We start from the raw sequence: 18974 nt of genomic DNA on the forward strand, positions 1-18974 counted from the left end.
ATCAGAAGGTCAGCAGTTCGAGTCTGGACAACCGGATGAGCTCCTGTTGCTCTGTCCTGCCAATCTAGCAGTTCAAAAGCATACCAGAGTGAGTAGATAAATGAGTACCGCTGTGGCGGGAAAGTAAACAGCATTTCTATGCATTCTGGCACTCATCACGGTGTCCCGTTGCGCCAGAAGTGGTTTAGTCATGCTGGCCACATAACCCGGAAAGGTCCTTTTCCTTTTCCTTTCACTTGTACTATAGCACATCAAAAGTGAGACAAAGTAAAACCCCAAATACCCTGGAACATTTGTAGCATCAGAAGTTACAGAATTTCAGCAGGAAGCTATGGAGCATCCTTTCCTTCAATTCAGAAAGTTCCCACCAACTCCAACAATATACAATCAGAAAACGAGAGTTGTAAAATTTGAATTGCATATGAAATTATTAATGGAAATGAGTTGTACATTCTATTCAATAGAAGTTACTGAATTTTGAGCCCTTTCTCACCAACAGCCCAATTAATTTATTTATATTATTATTAAGGCTGCATGTAGGAGGAGGTGACATAGGATTTTTCTTTAATTGAGGTCACTAGCTACTTTGAAAACCATTTACAGTGACATTGTGTTGCTGGTTTAAAAAATCCCTCTAAGTAGAGCAGTTGCATCAAAGCAGAAAGTAAGGTTGCTATGCTCATTCTAGCTTCATTTTACGTTCAGCAAATACTGAACTAATACTCTAACCTTAAACATCATACATGGAAACAATACATGGTTTGCCAACTGGAAGACAATGCTGTTTTCTGTAAGGATCCCTCCATAATCCACATTTAAACCCTGGGACATCATGCTGACTTGTTATTTACGAATTCTAGTTTCTGTAGCTTCTTGTTCCCATTGACTCTTTTTTTGTTGGTTTTAAGTATACAGCAAGCTTAAGGTCACATGTCAAACATTGAGGTTAAGTTTCATCAGACTTCAACCAAGTTCATTTTTAGGCCGTGGAGTCCAAGGCCAGCTGAGGGTCCGGTTCTAGTCCATGCATGCCAGGATCTAAAGTGCCAGAACTGGATGATGGGCTAGTAGAAGGTTCCAAGCCATGTGGGCAAAAAGGAGAGCAAGCCAAGGAGTTACTCAGATCAAGGGTGTTACTTCATTATCAGGGCTGTATACAACCTGATTTGTTTGGATTGGCCTTTAGTCTGCTGACAGTATTTAGGCTGATTTCTGAAATTTAAAAAACCTGTGGCGCCTCATCTACTTTGTTTATTTAGAAGCCAGAATCCTGGTGGCACAAGAGATAAGGCATTGGGAGGTTGACTGGTGTAGAGGCATGTGCACATGCACAGAGACAATAGAGTATCAACATTAATCAGTGAAATTGGATGATAATTAGCACACTGAGTATGATCTTTACCTGTTTTTGGTATAACAGCAATTCAGGCTTGGTTAAATGCCTCTCATAATGTTCCCTTATCAAATATCCTATCGTACAATTGGTGAAGTTTTGGCACCAAGAGATTTATGAATGTTTTATACTACTCTACTGGAAATCCATCTGATCCAGGTGTCCTACTATTTGCCATTTTTAAAAGAATGATTTCCTTAATCTCTACTTCGGAGAGTGGAATTAATAACAATTGGTTTTGTGTATCTTCTGCATGGGTGTCACAGACCAACACGGGCCTCAGTAGTTTCTGCGTGTTCCTGTTTCTTAAATGATAGATTTGTTTGTCCATTCATTCTCTTACATACAGTTTGTTCTATCAGCAGAAAGGGAATGTTGGCAGGTGATGATACATATGATATAGAGAACAAACTCTTCATAGCATGGCTGAGAGTGGTAGGATCAGTAATGTTTCACTTATTTATTTGAAACATACATACTTTAAAAAAAGAGGAAATATCAGAGAAAGCTAGTTAAAAGAAAAATGAATTACCAGTACAACCACAGCAATAACAATTAAAGTATAACAGGGACAGATTAAAACAGTGAGCTAGTACTGTATAGTTGCATTCCTATACACACTTACCTACAGGTTCACCACCTGGGAGATTGGCATCATGGACTGTCTTGTCACATGCTGCAGAAATTCTGCCACTCCCACACTTTACATGGGAGCTGATATATAATAATTCCATGTCGTAAACAACTTCGCAGAAGAGAAAAGTATTGACAGCTTATTTTAAATGGCCTGTATTCTGGATCTGTTACATTGAACTTGATAACCATTCCAGACTTTGGGGCCACCACCAATGGGCACCAGTTTGATAGATGATGGGACTGGCATGAGGTTTTTGTCCCGATTTCTCAAATAAATGTGAGGAAGGAAGTGCTTCCTCACAGAAGATGAAAGGACAGAGCTGGCGCCCGGGGCTGTTGTGGGACATGACTGCTATGTAACGACAGAAACAAACATTTTAGTGCTCAGTTTTACTAGTGTAGAGTTAAGATGGAAGTGGTTCATGGGGACATATTAGCAATGGCACATATTCCTGCTCCAGAATCTGCCACTATATGGAGAATTATGACCCACTGTCACAATAATACACTTATGGGGTATTTATTATGCTGACAGCATTCTGAGGAATTCCTTGCGGCAAGACACATATATTTGTTTTCTCAAGACATCACCATCTCGGGTAGCATAAGTACAGAGAGGAAATTGGTTTGTATTTGAGACATCCTCTTTTTAGAAAAACTTGTAGCTGTGAAGGCTGTAATCAAGAAAACACATAATTCATCACACAAGGATTAGTATAGCTTACTATATAAATATGTCCATAGAGGTGACACTGGAGAGAAGTGGATAAATTACCCTTGAACAATAAATACTGTTGGGTATTTTCAAGTAGAGTTGGTTTTTAAAAGCAGACATCACAAGGGTATCAAAATGTCTGGTCAGACGTGCACCTCCATGATAGTTCATCACAGTAATTTTGTCCTGAATGCTTAACAGCTGCATCTACTTAGAGGACATGATAAACAATGACAACAGAGTAACGATCATCACTGTGGAATCTCTTAAGCAACAAGTTAAAAGGATTTTCATTTTACAATTGAATAAGAGCAGATTTCAAAATTGTGTTTGCAAAGATTAAGTCAAGTGCTTGTGCTTCTTATGCACTGTAATGTAAATAAATTGCCTTGGTGTATAATAATGAAAAGCACATTATTGATGCATACTTGCCTAAATCTGTCAAATTTTAAATTAATCTTTTCTTACAAGCAGCAACAGGGACCTATCATGTTCTTGTGAAGGGTTCAGAGAAGCTGCTCCATTTATCTGTGAACCCAGCCTATCACTGGAAATTTCACAAAAATACGGTTTTGGAATTCAAATTATAAGTGATCCTTCCATAAATTTCACACTGTCTCATGTAATTTGCTCAGCATGACGGCATTATTATATTCTTTGGGCTCAGCAACCTTTTTGGACCAGTGAGAACATCTGGAATTTTTACAAAGGCGTATGGGTGCCAGTCACAGAATGTCTGCCTTGAGGGCGTGGCACAATCCAAAAAATGCCACATTTGAAAAAAAGCAGAAAAATGGACAGGGCCACAAATATATACAGGATTGTGCCCCCCTTCCATCAAACCCTGTCAATGGGTGGGTGGGTGGCGGTAGATTCATTTACGTACATCAGAAACCATTACACTTTCTCAGAGAGAGAAGCTTTTCTCTTTTCAGTATGGATGGAAGGATGAATGTTCATTCCTGGCATCCAAGAAAATGGTTCTGAATTGGAAACAGTGACGCTATTCTCACAATTTTGAAGGCTGTTCAGCTATAAAATTCACCTAGAAATGAAATTAAGCCTTCAATTGCTTCTTTCTCTATGAACATTCATTTTCATTCTTCCCCATGCGGAGCATGCTATATGCACCTTCAGTGTAACATTTTTCCTGATTTTACTTTGTAGGTTGGCATTTTAATTCACTCTTAATTTGTAGTTGGTGTGAACGCCTCAAATACGAACTTTGTTGTGTTTTTTTTTGCTGTCTTTTGCCTGTCTACAAGAACCATGTAAATGTTCCTAGATCTCCATTAGTGTACCTTAATGCACATTCAGTTCTCTGGAATGTTTGCATTTCTTTAATTCTGATGTGCCTTAAATGTTATGGGGTGGTTTTCCATAAAATACTCAGAGGAGTTTACTGGATATTAAAACCATGAAAAACTGGAAGCTCAGTAAATGTTAGAAACAGTATTCTAATTACTGCATATAGCAGTACATCTCCTTTTGGACCGATTAAAATGCTATTAAGCAATAGGAGGATTGCAGGATTTTGGGTCTTAGTTGTGCAAACAGATATTTTAACGTTCGCTTCTGGTATTTCCCTTATGTTTCCTAGTTTATATAGACAACGGAAATTTGTGCTCTGTTGAGTTTTTATTGTTGTCTGTTTCTGCTGATAATGAAAGTTAGTGAATATCAGCTGCCGTGCCTAGTTGGCTGGAACAATCAGATTACACACTCTGTAGCTCAGCACATCTCTGCTTTGCTGGAGCTTCAGCAAGCGAGTTAACATTATAGTTATAGGAGAGGGCTCTGTCCATCCTCACCGCTGATTTAATCAGCGCATAATGCTGGTGGTACCTGATCATTTTTGCTTCCAGTTACTGTCATTGCAGAGCAGCATGAATTGTAAAACTAAGTAAGTGAACCCAGAGGAACCACTTTTCTATGCGGATTCTTCTCCTCCCTGCTTCCTTTTTTTTCTACTGCAAAAGCTGGAAGGATCTAAAAAAGCTCAGTTGCACCTTCCAGGCTCATGTCTGCATTGCAGGAGGCATGGAGCTGCATTAACTGCTCAGTGAGCTTTTGGGATGTTTTGCTTGGGGGTGGGGGTGAGAGAAGAGAGAGGCTGTTTCCCCATTAATATAATTCAATCTACAAGCTTGCAGGCGGATTGCCGCCAGCATCAGTCTCTGCTAAAGCTAGACCAAATGAAATGCACACATGCCACATTGGAAATAGCAGGAACCCAAATAGGGAGGTTATCCTGAGGTTGATGAGAGGGAGGAGAGGAATAGTCACCTGAAATTTATGGCACAATAATTATAACACTCGTTTATTAATTTCCAGATGTATAGACATGTTTCGTGAAGCAAAAACAGGAAGGCTTGTGGTACTTTTAAGCTGGGATCCCTAGTTATGGTGCCATGGGGCTTGTGCTCCTTCCAGTTTTTATTTTTGAATCAGTTTTTTGGCATTTTTGTTGATTGGGAGAGCTGTCTGTTTTCTGTTCTCATTTTCTGAGGGTAGTACTGACTTTTGTTTTCTTCTGTGTTATTTGTTTGGGGACAGGATTTTTGCCTGTTTTGGGAGAGGTTCTGAGCACCACCACTTTATTACTATTATTATTATTATTATTATTATTATTATTATTATTATTATTATTATTATATATTTATATATACCCCGCTTTTTCCCTTATGGGAATCAAGGTAGCTTCCAGATAAAAATAAGAATCACAAATGATGTTCAGAGCTGCCCATGACATTTCATCGATTTTCAAACACGTCCTTGTGCCCAAAAAGGTTGGCTATCCCATGCATTGAAGACTAGCTTCAGTGTGTCATAAGCTTTTGTGGACTAGAGACCACTCCATGGATGATGTTTTATATTTCATTTTATGCTATATTTTGTTAGATTGCTTTATCTGATATTTTGTGTTGAATTATTTTCTGTTTTCTCTTGGCATTCTTTGAGAGGGAAAAAGCACATCCACATAATGGCTGAATATCCGCTGTTAGTCATGCTCAGATTAGGCCCATTGGAATAAATGGAATTTTTAAAAAATCCGCTCGGAGGAATGTACTTGGGGATAAGCTGCCTCTGTTTAAATGCACGCAGGGCTATTTGTTCATATATTAGGGGCTCCCATGTGAATTAGCATTTGGTGAATCAGTTTGTTTTCCTTCTATGAAGTTAGTAATTGGGACCAGTGTCTTATAGTGACTAGACCAGAGTGGTTTGGTGTGGGTGTGCAAAATCCAGGTGTGTTTGCACAAATTCCTATTCCTCAGAGCTACCTACCTCACAGGATTGCTGTGAAAATATTCCCTAAGCGACCCCCATGCTTCATATATGCAATTCTAAGCTCCTTGGAGGAAAGGGGGAGGAATATAAATGTCATACAAATGAATAATAAAAGAGTAATAAGCACCTAAAACTTCATGACTGCAAACGTTTCATGTTTTGATTGATTAAACTCTCGTTTTTATTGTTTTTTGGGGGGGGGTGTAGTGGTTAAGAGTGGTAGACTCGTAATCTGGTGAACCGGGTTCGCGTCCCCGCTCCTCCACATGCAGCTGCTGGGTGACCTTGGACCAGTCACACTTCTTTGAAGTCTCTCAGCCCCATTCACCTCACAGAGTGTTTGTTGTGGGGGAGGAAGGGAAAGGAGAATGTTAGCCGCTTTGAGACTCCTTAAAGGGAGTGAAAGGCGGGATATCAAATCCAAACTCCTCCTCTTCTTCTGCAACTTTCTCAGAAGACACTGAATTCTGTAAAGCTTTCTCACAAGTATTTAAAGTCCCAGGTGAGATCTTTCTATTGACCCAGACATTGAGTCAGTTTTGACACAGTTTTTGAAATGTTTTGCTCCCCAACAGTTCTACCTGCAAATCTTGCTACCTTGTGGAAGAGTCATCCACCCTTTATAAACAGAAATCGTATGTCTATAGTGCCATCAAGTGGATGTCAGTCATTATAGCATCAGCATTTTTTATACTTGATACTTCACGGCTGCAGAGTTCCGCTTGTTCTCACTTCAACTGATTATCCCCTATCCCAATAACAAGTTATGGAATAGAACAGAACGGTGTTTGTTGCATTACTCCATAGACCATAGCAGAAAATACAAGTTATAGTCTATTAACTAGCCCTACATACATTAACCTGAAAGGCCAACTGATTTCACTTAACAGTATCTCCATTGAACTCCAATGAACTGTGCCCATTGTACCACTGAGGATATTACTCCATTCAATAACCCAGTATCTATAACTGAAACTCATTTAATCATACTGAAGTGCTTCAGTTTGCTTGGGTTGTTCACCGGGCAACAAGGATGAACCTGAAGGCATTGTGCATCAGCCCAAATGTGGAGAATTATCTGTCCTGAAAAATATCCATCCTTCAAACGTGACCTGAAGGTTGGCATCATTAACCCAGCCATATGGGAATCCCTTGCAGATTATCGCAAATGCTTGGAGGTAGACAGTCAGGTTGTGCATCCACAGCACTGACCAGAGAAAGAATGACCGCTGGGAGGAACGCAGAGAGAAGAAATGCCATGGTGTACCTGTAACAGTAAAACCAGACACAATAATCTGCAAAACCTGAAATAAAACACGTTTCTCCCATATCGGACTCTACAGCCACACGCTTCCTCTATTTGAATGCAGCCTACTTTACAAAGCTATGGATTACCTCTGTTGCTTGGTCTACTTTTTTCCTTTTAACTCAGCCCGCCACTGGTATGGAAGGTTGTCCATGAGCAAATGTGGTTCTTGACCTGAAAAAGATTTGCCAATCCTGCTCTAGGGAGAGAAACATTTTCTGTCCCTTCAGTTAGTAGAAGACACTGAAGTCATTATTTACTTTCTTCGGGCTACAAATTCTATGGACATGTAGAAGGACTTTATAATAAAACCGTAAAGCTGCCCTCACTGCTTGTGATAATACATGAATTTGTCGCCAGAGTGACCTTAACATGTTAAATTTAATAATGTGTATTTGCTCAAGTTAGATATGAGCTGTTTTTCTTTTGCTTCCTTTTATATAACTTTTAGGCCATGGCAAAATAAGCTGGAGGCGCTAGGCTTAATGAAACTAATTTTATTTGGGAAACTCAAATCTGTGGCTTGATAGGATAAACCATTTTGGTACACAGTTGTTTTCTTCTTGGTTGCAGAAATAACTTTTTGCTCCTGACACTGCTTTGGTTTGGCTCCTGAATGCCATAGCTAATGAGTTTGTCCGGAATGTAGAGACAGTACAAAATAAGGAAATTTGAAAGCTGTGGGACCTTATTTTCTAGTAAATGAATAGCTGAATGCCCTGCAAAATACAAACTTCCTTTAGGGTGCATTCAGACATGGGGAATACTGTGGGACATGGGGATTTCCTGGTTACAATGATGATTCTTCTGTCCCGTTTTCTAATGTTCCTTTCACACCACAGTAAGGTAAAGGTAAAGGGACCCCTGACCATTAGGTCCAGTCGTGACTGACTCTGGGGTTGCAGCGCTCATCTCACTTTACGGGCCGAGGGAGCCGGCGTACAGCTTCCGGGTCATGTGGCCAGCATGACTAAGCCGCTTCTGGCAAACTAGAGCAGCGCACAGAAAGGCCATTTACCTTCCCGCCTGAGCGGTACCTATTTATCTACTTGCACTTTGAGGTGCTTTCGAACTGCTAGGTTGGCAGGAGCAGGGACCGAGCAATGGGAGCTCACCCTCTTGCGGGGATTTGAACCGCCAACCTTCTGATCGGCAAGTCCTAGGTCTCTGTGGTTTAACCCACAGTGCCACCCGCGTACCTGTTATGTTATGGACCAATGGCTTTTACTGGCGTGTTGCACTGAATTTCACTCACACCAGTGATCACAGGCAACATGGCTGCTTCCTCACACTTTCTACACCTGCATAGTTCTGCTTCCCCTGATGAACCCATGAAAATGGCAGAAAAGAAATCAGTGCTGATATACCACCCTAAATTTTGTTTACTCTCACAGTGTTCTGGGTTAATGCACTGGGAGCGTGCACCAACAGCGGAAAAGCCAGCAAAGGAACCCGCAGCTCGGCACATGTAACAGGATGCGTCACGCAGCGCCCACAACGTTACACGGCGCTCCGGGCGTGGTGCCAAAACAGCTGCCATGCAGCTGGGGCAAGAGCTGACAGCCAAATGGAGCAGAGCCCATCTGAGCCCTGCAGGCTGTTCTGCGGGCAGCTTGGCGCGAGTTCAGGGGTGAACGTTGGCGTCCGGGGAAGAGCAGTCTGCAGCAAAAGAGCCCGCGGCGCTCCGACGGGCTCTGCTCCTTTCGGCTGTTGGCGGCTCTTCCCCAGACTCCAACACTCAGCCCTAGACTCTTGGCCTGGTCCCCTGAGAGCCCGGTGCCTGGGTGCCATGCATCCCTAGCAACAACGATTAAGACGGCCCTGAGCATTTTGTATACCAAACACTCTAGTGTGTTAGTTTTGCATATCTGTGTATTCATGCTCTTTTCCTTCCGGCACCTTCCCGACATTCTTTGAATGTCTGGGTGGCACAGAAGTGGAATCTCATAAGTACCCAGCCTTCACATGCTTGTAATAAGGTCTGGAAAGAGCCCCTGTGTGTACAAACACTTGCTTTTTGTGACGGAGTTCTGTTTTTCAGGGCTCCCGCATGTATAATCCCATGTTATGTACAGCTGCATTCTGAAGAATATTTCCAGACCTTATAAAGAACCTGCGATTTATCCAGATTGTGTTGAAGTCAGCCGGTTATTATTTTGGTGTGCAATAGCAGACATTTGTGAAAAGCAGGTTGCAGTTCTTCAAGAATATGGACATAGAAATAGAATGGTTTGCTCTTTCTTTGGCAGATGTTTTGTTTGCATTTGCAGGCACTGGACACTTGCGGTAGTAAATCTACTACCAAAAATCTACATTTGTTGTCTGAGTCAAAACATGCACGAGTACCATCGTGCCTTCCGGGGAGGGCTTTGGGGGCAGACTTCCAGGGTGTCGCTCAGAAGAATGGGGAAGAGCTCCTGCAACTGTAGTAGGTGTGGCAAAGCACATTTTGAAGTAGAAACATACAATTCTATAGAGTTGGATGGGACCTCAAAGGTAAACTATTCCAAGCCCCTATCAATGCAAGTAATATGCACTACCATCAAAAGTGGGGGACAGAAGGTGGCAATGCTCCTCCAAGAGTATTAAGTCTAAAATCTAAAATGACTTAACTGTAGCAATGTCCGAACAATTCCAGTGTACAGCTATGTAGAGCAGACCTTTTGAAATATGACCAGGACGTACATTTCACGTGTTAATTTGCAAGTTATCAAGCAGTTCATTTGGTAGCTTCAGTACTGGCACCCTGCTAAGCGGAGCCCTGTTTCTACATTTTGCAGGATGTAAGCTGGTAACATTGCTCATAATGTTGTTCTCACAGAATGTTCACTGAGCCATTTGTTCTGTGTTGTTGTTTTTCTCCGAACGTTTCGCCAAATCACCCTGAAGAAAGGGAAGGAAGACAAATAAAGTCATTTGAAGCTGTTGTAAATACACTTCCTGCCCAGTTGTTCAGGAAGGAGCGAAGCATTGCCAATAGCCCTAATGTTTCACAGCCCCTAAATTCAGGCTAACTTCATCTGAGAGCTTTGCATTAGGACAAAACAGGATGTTACTAGCGACACATCGATGAAGTGGAAGTACTAAGAAGGTGGGAGGAAGTGATGATGTCCTTTTGGGTTTCATGATACAGAGGCAAGGGAAAGCTGAGTTTAGTCAGATATGCACTGATATATATATATATATATATATATATATATATATATATATATATATATATAGCTTGAGGAACTACTGGGTGAGATCCTATGGTCAGAAATACTGAAAAGTGAAGGGAGTACAAGATGGATGGGAGTTTCTTAAAGGTGAAATATTGAAGGCGCAAATGCAGACAAGAAAAACAAGCGGGAGACATCTAAAGAAACCGGTGTGGCTGCATAAGGAGCTTACAGATCATTTGAGATTTGAGAAGGGCCTGTATAGGAAATGGAAGATGGAGAAATGCTACTTGGTGACAGAGGGGAGGTGGAATTCCTCAACACCTACTTTGCCTCTGTCTTCACCCAAAAGTAAAGCAGTGCCCAACCTGCAGGGAGGGAACTGCAGCCCAAGATAGAAGAGGTGGTAAGGGAACACCTAGCTACTTTATCTCCAGGGTCTGATGAGCTGCACCCAAGGGTACTAAAGGAGCTTGCGGATGTAATCTCAGAGCCTCTGTCTATAATCTTGGAGAATTCGTGAAGAACAAGTGAGGTCACTGCGGACTGGAGGCGAGGAGCCTAGGAAAGAGGAGACTGAGATGCGATTTGATGGCCTGCAGTCTTCAGATATCTAAAGAGCGGTCCCATGGAAGATGAAACAAGCTTGTTTTCTCTTGCTCCAGGGGGTAGGACCTGAACCAATGGCTTCAAGTGACAAGAAAGGAGATTCCGACTAAAAATCAGGAAGAACTTTCTGGCAGTAAAAGCTGTTTGACAGCGGAATGGACTTCCTCAGAAGGTGGTGGGCTCTCCTTCATTGGGTGTTTTTAAGCAGAGGTTGGATGGCCATCTGTCAGGGAGTCTTTAGTTGAGATTTCTGCATTGCAGGGGGTTGGGCTAGATGACCCTTGGGACCCCTTCCAACTCTGCAGTTCTGTGATGCTGTGATTCAGGATACCCATCAAAAATACTTTTCCCATAAATGGCATCCCATCCCCACTGGTGCCACAGGATATTTTGGTGCTAGCTCAAGTGCTAACAGATGTTGCAGAGTACTTGTGTGAGTACCAAAGAAGTACTAAGTGCTCCTGCTGCGCATTGAATCAAGACTAATATATCTGCAATGTGACCCTTCAGTGATTCAGCCTTCTATGGTGGGGTGGGCGGGGGCGGGGATAATCTGAGCATCCTAAAGACAATCTGTATGTTAGGACAGCATCGTCTTACCTCTGTGGCTTGCCAGAGGGCATCCAGTAAATTGGTGTCTGAGATTTGAATGAGGGACATGGAATAGTATATTATAGTAGGTAAGAGACAATGAATTGGGAAACCTTATGAAAACAGAATACATAAAAAATGCAGCCATATGTTCCTCTTGATACGAAACCAGTAAAACCTGATTTAGGGCTCATAGGATACAGCTTTAATCACCAGCAGTGGATTATTTTTGGAATAAAAATAGGGGTCTCCCCTGAGAAATATGTTTGCAAAGGACAAACTTCTGTCATGCTCTTATTTGATCAGAGGCCTTGATTGTAAGGGTTGCCAGACACACCGTGCACAGATGCCCAAAGCATAATGTGATTTGGTTGAGTGTTCACACCTAACCATATTGCGATTGATTCTTAGCCTGTGGATTCATGTGCTCAGTAAAGCATTCTGCACTGTTTATATGAATGTGGGCACATGCATGTTTGGACAGTTTAAAACCCAGAATGAATTAAATTTACAAATGATTTCTTTTTAGAAAATGTTAATTGTATTTTTGTAGTATTATTTTTTGCTTTTAGAGTTTTTAGTTGTTATAATTATTATTTAATAACAGTCACTGGTGCTAACTATTTCAAAACATGGTCTTCAAATGATCTATCTGTACAACTTGCAGAGGTGGAACTTAGGCAATTGGGGATTTTCTAGCTTTTAAAAAGAGTTCAAGTTTTCTCATTTGTCTTTTGTACACTTATGCTGATGTAATAGATGTCATATATAATGTTTTGTGCTTGAATGATTGCTTTTTAAAATTATTACTATTATAATAATCATTATCGTTAAAGTTATTACTGCATCATCACTAACCAAGAACTCTACGTGACCTACAAAACATCTTAATCTCTTAGTTGAAGTATTTGAATTCATCTGTATTTCATAAAGTAGAAAAAGTAAATGAATTTGTATTTATTATGTTTGTTACTACTAAGGAGCACATTTCTTCCATAAATAAAAGGAGGTGGCCAATTTAAAAGAAAGATGTTTGAATGCATGAGATCTTTGTTGAAATAGCTTTCAAGGGAAGTAAAAACAAATCCTCCTGCAAAAGAAAGAATAGAATTGTAGAATTGTAGTATTTTCCTTTTATTAGCTAAATTATAAGGATATGGATTTAGATTTAATAGTCCACTCTCAACCTATTCATTTATTTTAATAGCCATGAGGTTAGAATAAAAAAAGAATCATACAGAAGAAGAGGAATATTTTGAGGTGAAAAGGATCAAGTACTGGACAGTGTTGAACAGTTTTTATTCTTTAGCTGAAGTTCTTTCTCCTGATAAAATATTGAAGAACCTGTAATCTAGTATTGCTAGTATTATGTGTCATGGCAGAATTGCAAGATAAGAATTTATTTGTTGAATGACATTTTATTTTGAACCACTATTTGGCCATTGGAGGAGCAAAGGTTAAAACATGGGCACAGGCTGAAATCTGATCCCTAAGGTTTTTTATAAATCACCAGTCTTGTTCAACTCAGCACTAAAAATTGAATCCACCATTTTCTACAGAGTGATACTGCACATCTGAAATGTATCACAAGCATGTGTGTTCTTCATCAAAAGTACACCCATTTGGAAAGCCAATCATTTTATTGCAGATGGTTGTTTTTGGAGGGGCAGGGGGGACAATAATGTAAGGTACGTGTGATGTATGAAATGGCTTTAAAGTTGCATGTTTTTTGGTGACAAAGTAAATTTTACATATACAAGCCTAGCCATGGGCCATGGCAGCTCTTCATCTCAGAAAAGCTTTGTTAAAAACAATGCTATTTGGATGGTGCCTCCCATATTATGTCTTCACACGCACACAGAATAGCTCATCATGTTGAAGACAAGGCTAGAACATTTCTCCATGACATGCCGGTATCCATATGTTGGGAAATTTTGAAATGGGGCAGTATCGGGAAGCTAAAAATGTAGCACAATAATATTAGAGGACCTCCCCCGCAAAGGCCTATCTAAAATCCTGTTACCACAGAAGCCAGTCAAATGCCTCTGGGAAGCCCACAATCAGGACATGAGGGTATTGTTTCCCAGAGTACCTCTGGGAATAAGAGCATAGGAAGTTGCCTTATGCTGAATCAGACCATTGGTCCATTTAGCCCAATGTATTCTGTAGTGAATGACAGCAGCTCTCCAAGTTTTCATGCAGGGAATCTTTTATTGGAGGTGCCAGGGACCTTCTGCATGCAAATCACAGGCTCCCCCACTGAGCCGTGTATCTTTCCTTATATGGGGCACACTTAAGAATGGTGGCAACATCCAAAACTCTGCTCTTATTGTTGTTCCTCAAAAGCGGCCAGCTCCTAAACTTTAGAAATAAGGCAGGATCAAATCATTTTGGTGGCCATATTTGTTGCCTGAAGTGCAGCTCTAAAACAAGCCCACCCAACTCTCAACCGCACAGTGACAAGTTTGAGGCAGCCATTTTGTTTCTGGACTGTTCTTATCCCCAAGACCCAATTATGTGTGTGGAGAGAACCCTTTTTCACCATATAAGTCCTACAGTGTGAAGTGGACAGGCATACCAACCTCTTTGAGAACTAGATTGAAGGTGCACTTCTAATTACAATAACAACTTCTAATAGCTGATAATTCCTTTTTGCTCCAGGTAATGGAGATGTATCTTCCATTTTGTGGGATTGCCATATCTAATGCTCAGCTGTTTGCTGCTTCAAGGAAGGAGTATGATAGAAGCAGAGTAAGTGAAAAATTGCAATTTGGGCCACTGTTACTATTACTTCATATGCTATCTCTGCAGGATCACATGATAAAAGGTCAGGTGACTGTAGATAAATCACTATTATTTCTAAAGAAAGCATTGACACTTTGTTGAAAATACACATACATTTAATACACATCACTTTGTTAATCAGTGCATGTATTTTGCCATTGGTTGCATTATTTTGTTCTGCTGCTCAAGAGCGAAGAATATATTGTATGAGTAAAGCTACAATCTTACGTGCTCTTTCATAGGACAGTGAAACTTCTGTGAGTAAACATGCTTAGAATTGCAGTGTACATAAATATATTTCCTGTCTTCCTGTTCTTCATAGTTTTAACTTCATATTCAAAGGGTATCTTGCAGCTACGGATGTTTTTACCTGAAATTTTTATCTACCTGTAGTAATTCTAAAGTAATTCCTTTCCGCTGACATTATGATGCCAACATTTTTTTGAGCTAAATGGTGACCACTAAAAGCTTTACCAGGATGTTACAGTGTGCAACTCATGAGAGCACAATGCACAAGCATTGCAAAGAGCTTTCTTATGTTCTGTACGACTTGACTACTGTAGAAAAAAAAATAGTCATTATTTTTGACATTTCAGTGGGAGTCTTTGATTCTCTCCTCCCCCCTCCTGAATCTTGTCAGTGACATTTGTGAGGAAATCGGGAGGCCAGGGGTTAGGGATCTGGCACATATTCAGGAGAGCAACAGGACACAACTTTATTGCAACTTTACACATCAAGTAGTTTGGCATGTAAGGCTAAGGATAGATCTTGGCAAAAAGAACCTGTGTGCCTGAGGAAAGTCTGGGAGGAAGTACGCTACAAATAGAGTCCTAATGCAATCAATTCCATTAATTGGTATAGATAAAGGCATACATGAAACGCTGAAGTGGCCTTTTATCCTGGTCCCATTGAGAAAACAAGAAAACGAAAACACTGATTTCTGTGATCTTTTACAGGGACATTTGCCCGTTGCTGTTTTGGGCACCTAAATTTAATTTAGAAGGAGTAAGCCCATATTACAAAGTCAGTAAGTTTTATACAGTAACTGGTACTTTTAGAACTCTTGTTTGGGGGAAATTGTCCAATAATTTATTCAAATTGTAATAGCTGTCCCTCCCATGTATATAGGCCTTGCTGGAGGTGGTTAATGATCTATTTGAAGAACAGACAGACCTAGAGAAAATTGTGAAGAAGATTATGCACCGAGCCCAAACTCTACTAAAGTGTGACCGCTGCTCGGTATTGCTGCTCGAAGACATTGAGTCTCCAGTAAGTGGTGTTTCAGATTTCAGCTCTAATGTATTGCTGTTAAGATGACTTCTTTTAGCTGATAAATAACTGTTGAATACTGTTAGGTTACTTCTCTGCAAATTCTCTTGCAAGATACAACAACAGAGTAAAATGTTTCCCTTGGTACAGGGGTCACACATTTTTGGCTGCCCTTGCCAAAGAATTTAGTTTCTAGTTCTGCTGCTTTCCCCCCCACAGGGATGCCAACATGACCAAAATATGGGGGGGGGGGCAGCGCAGGTTAGCCCTGCTCCACATAATCGATCTCATCATGTGGTGCACACACACCATTTGAATGGCAATGCCCATCAACTTGGGGGGGGGGGAGCTCAAATATTTTATCTGGAGAGGCCGAAGACCCCACGGCCCCAAGGAGTTGACTCCTATGTTCCTCCATGAAGGCTGTGAGTGAGGGGATGAGTGTTTTATTGGGTGTTGCTGCCTGAAGATGAATGGAGCGAGTTTGGGCAGTGGTGCCCAGTGCTTCCCTCTGTTTATGATTTATTGAGAGAACCTTCAGGGGCGAATATGAAACTGATGTGTGTTGCTGTCCTGTGGTATTCCTTGCATGTGCAGGAAGCAGCAGTCAATGCTTCCCTCATTTTGGGGGGGTGTGGAGATCGGTAGGATATTTTTGAGCAGTAGCAGTCAAGTGTTCCCCCTGCCACTGGTCTTTCCTGCTTCAAACAGAAAAAGCCACCAGTTGGCAATTTGACACTGCTTCATCACATAGCTGCCAAACAATCTGCAACTTTTCTCCCAGCTGTAGAGTCGTACCTAGGGGTTGGCGAAATCGGCTCCTACTGTGGCTGCAAAAATAACCTATTAGGCATTTAGGTCCTCCCGTGACCCCTGGAGTTCTTTTTTATCTTCTCTCTGTGTGTATTTTTTTGGGGGGGCGGAATGTGTCTCTGTCACATCTTGAAGATGAGTGATAATTCCCCCCTTCCTTGCCCCACACCCCCTTTGGTTCCTTATGTAACACAGTGCATCTCTTTTGATCACATTTTCTATTTTTAAAAGAAGTATTTTCATTATTATATCTTCATCTTAACATTTGAATTATATCAGGATGAGTATAACTACACCACTGACACATAGTTGTTTAAGAGTGGCTCCCTCTTCCCGGAGGATCCTGGCAACAGTAATGGACTAGGAGGGCATCTGGCTAAGAATTATCAGCACCCTTACCAAATTTCAGTTTCCAGAGTCTTTAAGGAAGCCATGACAGTGGAACTGCCATAAGACCAGTATACGTTTATAGTACAGATATGCCCAGAGTGACCGTTTCGTAACCTTGAATTTTGTACAGTGCAGTTTACTAATTCCTCACTTGAAAATTTGACAAGGGTGGAAAATCACCTGCCTCTAAAACAAACAAACAAAAAATCCCCTTGGTATACTTTATTTGATAGGATATGACTCATTGCTGATCAAAGTGCTTGGCCTATGCTGGCTTATTCTATTGGCCTGTGCTTCTGTCTGGTCTCATATGCTTATTGCCGCTCTTAACAAGATTCTGAATACTCTAGGGAGACCCTTAGGTGACATAAACACCAGTGTATAAATAGCAGTAGTCATCCTAACTTGGAGAGCTTATACCAATAGATGGCTCCCTGTAGCCAGTAAATAAGGCAGAAACACATTCTCCTAATGATGTAGTCATGCTTGGGCAAGTAGGAACAAGACTTCATGAAAGGGAAAGGTGCAGGGACTTGCTTACATTCACGATTGCAAGTACGTGTTCATGTTGTGCCTTTGCACACATGGTGAGAAGCTGACTTTGTGGTATTTTAAGTGCCCATTCAGACTGTTGTCATTCTGTCTTAACATGTTGGGCACGTTAAGTCTAAATGTGCATATAATAAAATATATTTCATAAATCATTCTCAGTTAAGTCCCAGCATCTTAATCTTAAAGCAGGCAGATCTTCAGAGACTGACACACATGTTTGTCTGCTTCTTTCTCCAGTTTTGTGTTCCCAAATTCTTCTGCTCTTGCTCTCACCCAGTCTGCACGAAGACCTTGGGGATACCAGGTCACTAACTTAGTCAGGAGCTCAAGCCAGGCAACCAGGCCAAGCTGAATTGTTTGCTTCTCACATCAGACACCAAAATAACAGAGCATTCTCCAGACATTCCCGTGAGATTTACTCTGGTTCACCAAAATGGCGTGTCTCTTTGCTTTCATTGGAGACTTTGGTTTGTCTGTTAAATCTTAGGTGGGTGGCACAGAGAAATGGCATGCAACCTTTCCTCTGTTACCAAGTCCCTAAATGCTCCCCCGCCTTCATTGCTGCTAGGAGCAATGGTAACAGAAATAACAGCACCCAAGACAGAGAGTGCTTTTTCTCACTCCTCCTTATGGTGTTTTGAGCTATCATCACTGTTTATAACAGTGACTGCAACAAACTCCCCGCCCCCACCCCTCACCCTGTGACGATTGCTACAGGAACTGCCCTGCTTTCTCTGCCTGAAAGTGTGATTTATGATTGATTGGTGCTCTGAATCAGCATGTCAGTCACTTACCCACTAGTGCTGTGACATTTGGTTAAAACACAAGTATGTGGAAGCAACCGAAGGATTGCTGGAGGTGGCTGTCAGAAGATAGATGGGGTATTACCGAGACAAACTAGGCAGCAAGCTTCACTTTGTATTGACAAGTGCTGGAATCGTGAGATGTGTAAGAAGCAAGGTGAATGTTGTGTGTACTGCTTTGTAAATGTATTACTGTTCTTCAAGAAACAGTTACAGATAGGTAGCCGTGTTGGTCTGCCATAGTCAAAACAAAAAAATTCCTTCCAGTAGCACCTTAAAGACCAACTAAGTTAGTTCTTGGTATGAGCTTTCGTGTGCATGCACACTTCTTCAGAGTGTTTCAGTGTATCTGAAGAAGTGTGCATGCACACGAAAGCTCATACCAAGAACTAACTTAGTTGGTCTTTAAGGTGCTACTGGAAGGAATTTGTTTGTTTTGACTTCAAGAAACAGACAGTACTGAGGAGACCACCTGACAATGTCTTTTAGGCATGGAAGTTACAGCTAAGCAATTGGTCGGTGTTCAGATCCCTGTTGCCTGTGGTGGTTTCATTATAGTTTGGAGCTACTAGTTTCAGTTGGACTCTTGTCGCTCTTATTATATAAGAATATAGGCTTCTTGTCTGCTATTTTGACTGCTGCCAAAAAAATGATTGCATGGCAG

At 41.2% G+C, this 18974-nt stretch overlaps 1 protein-coding gene across 9 annotated transcripts in view; it reads left to right on the forward strand.

Annotated features, from left to right (window-relative positions):
* The window catches only part of PDE11A (phosphodiesterase 11A), a 153111-nt gene that overhangs the window by 40974 nt on the left and 93163 nt on the right, over positions 1–18974 (forward strand). For 5 of the 9 annotated variants that reach the window (XR_014169121.1, XM_081914207.1, XM_081914206.1 and 2 more), the window contains exons 3-4: positions 14361–14450; positions 15612–15752. Coding sequence is in view for 8 of the 9 variants with exons in the window: in XM_081914207.1 (XP_081770333.1) it covers positions 14361–14450; positions 15612–15752 (231 nt within the window). In the remaining variant the exon portion in view is untranslated. Of the gene's footprint in view, positions 1–13172; positions 13388–13807; positions 13968–14097; positions 14304–14360; positions 14451–15611; positions 15753–18317; positions 18468–18974 lie in introns of those variants that run through there. The other 4 variants (XM_081914211.1, XM_081914210.1, XM_081914213.1 and 1 more) reach the window with 4 other exon arrangements.

Source organism: Podarcis melisellensis (genome assembly GCF_964234715.1).
Source record: "Podarcis melisellensis genome assembly, chromosome: 1".
Taxonomy (NCBI): domain Eukaryota; kingdom Metazoa; phylum Chordata; class Lepidosauria; order Squamata; family Lacertidae; genus Podarcis; species Podarcis melisellensis.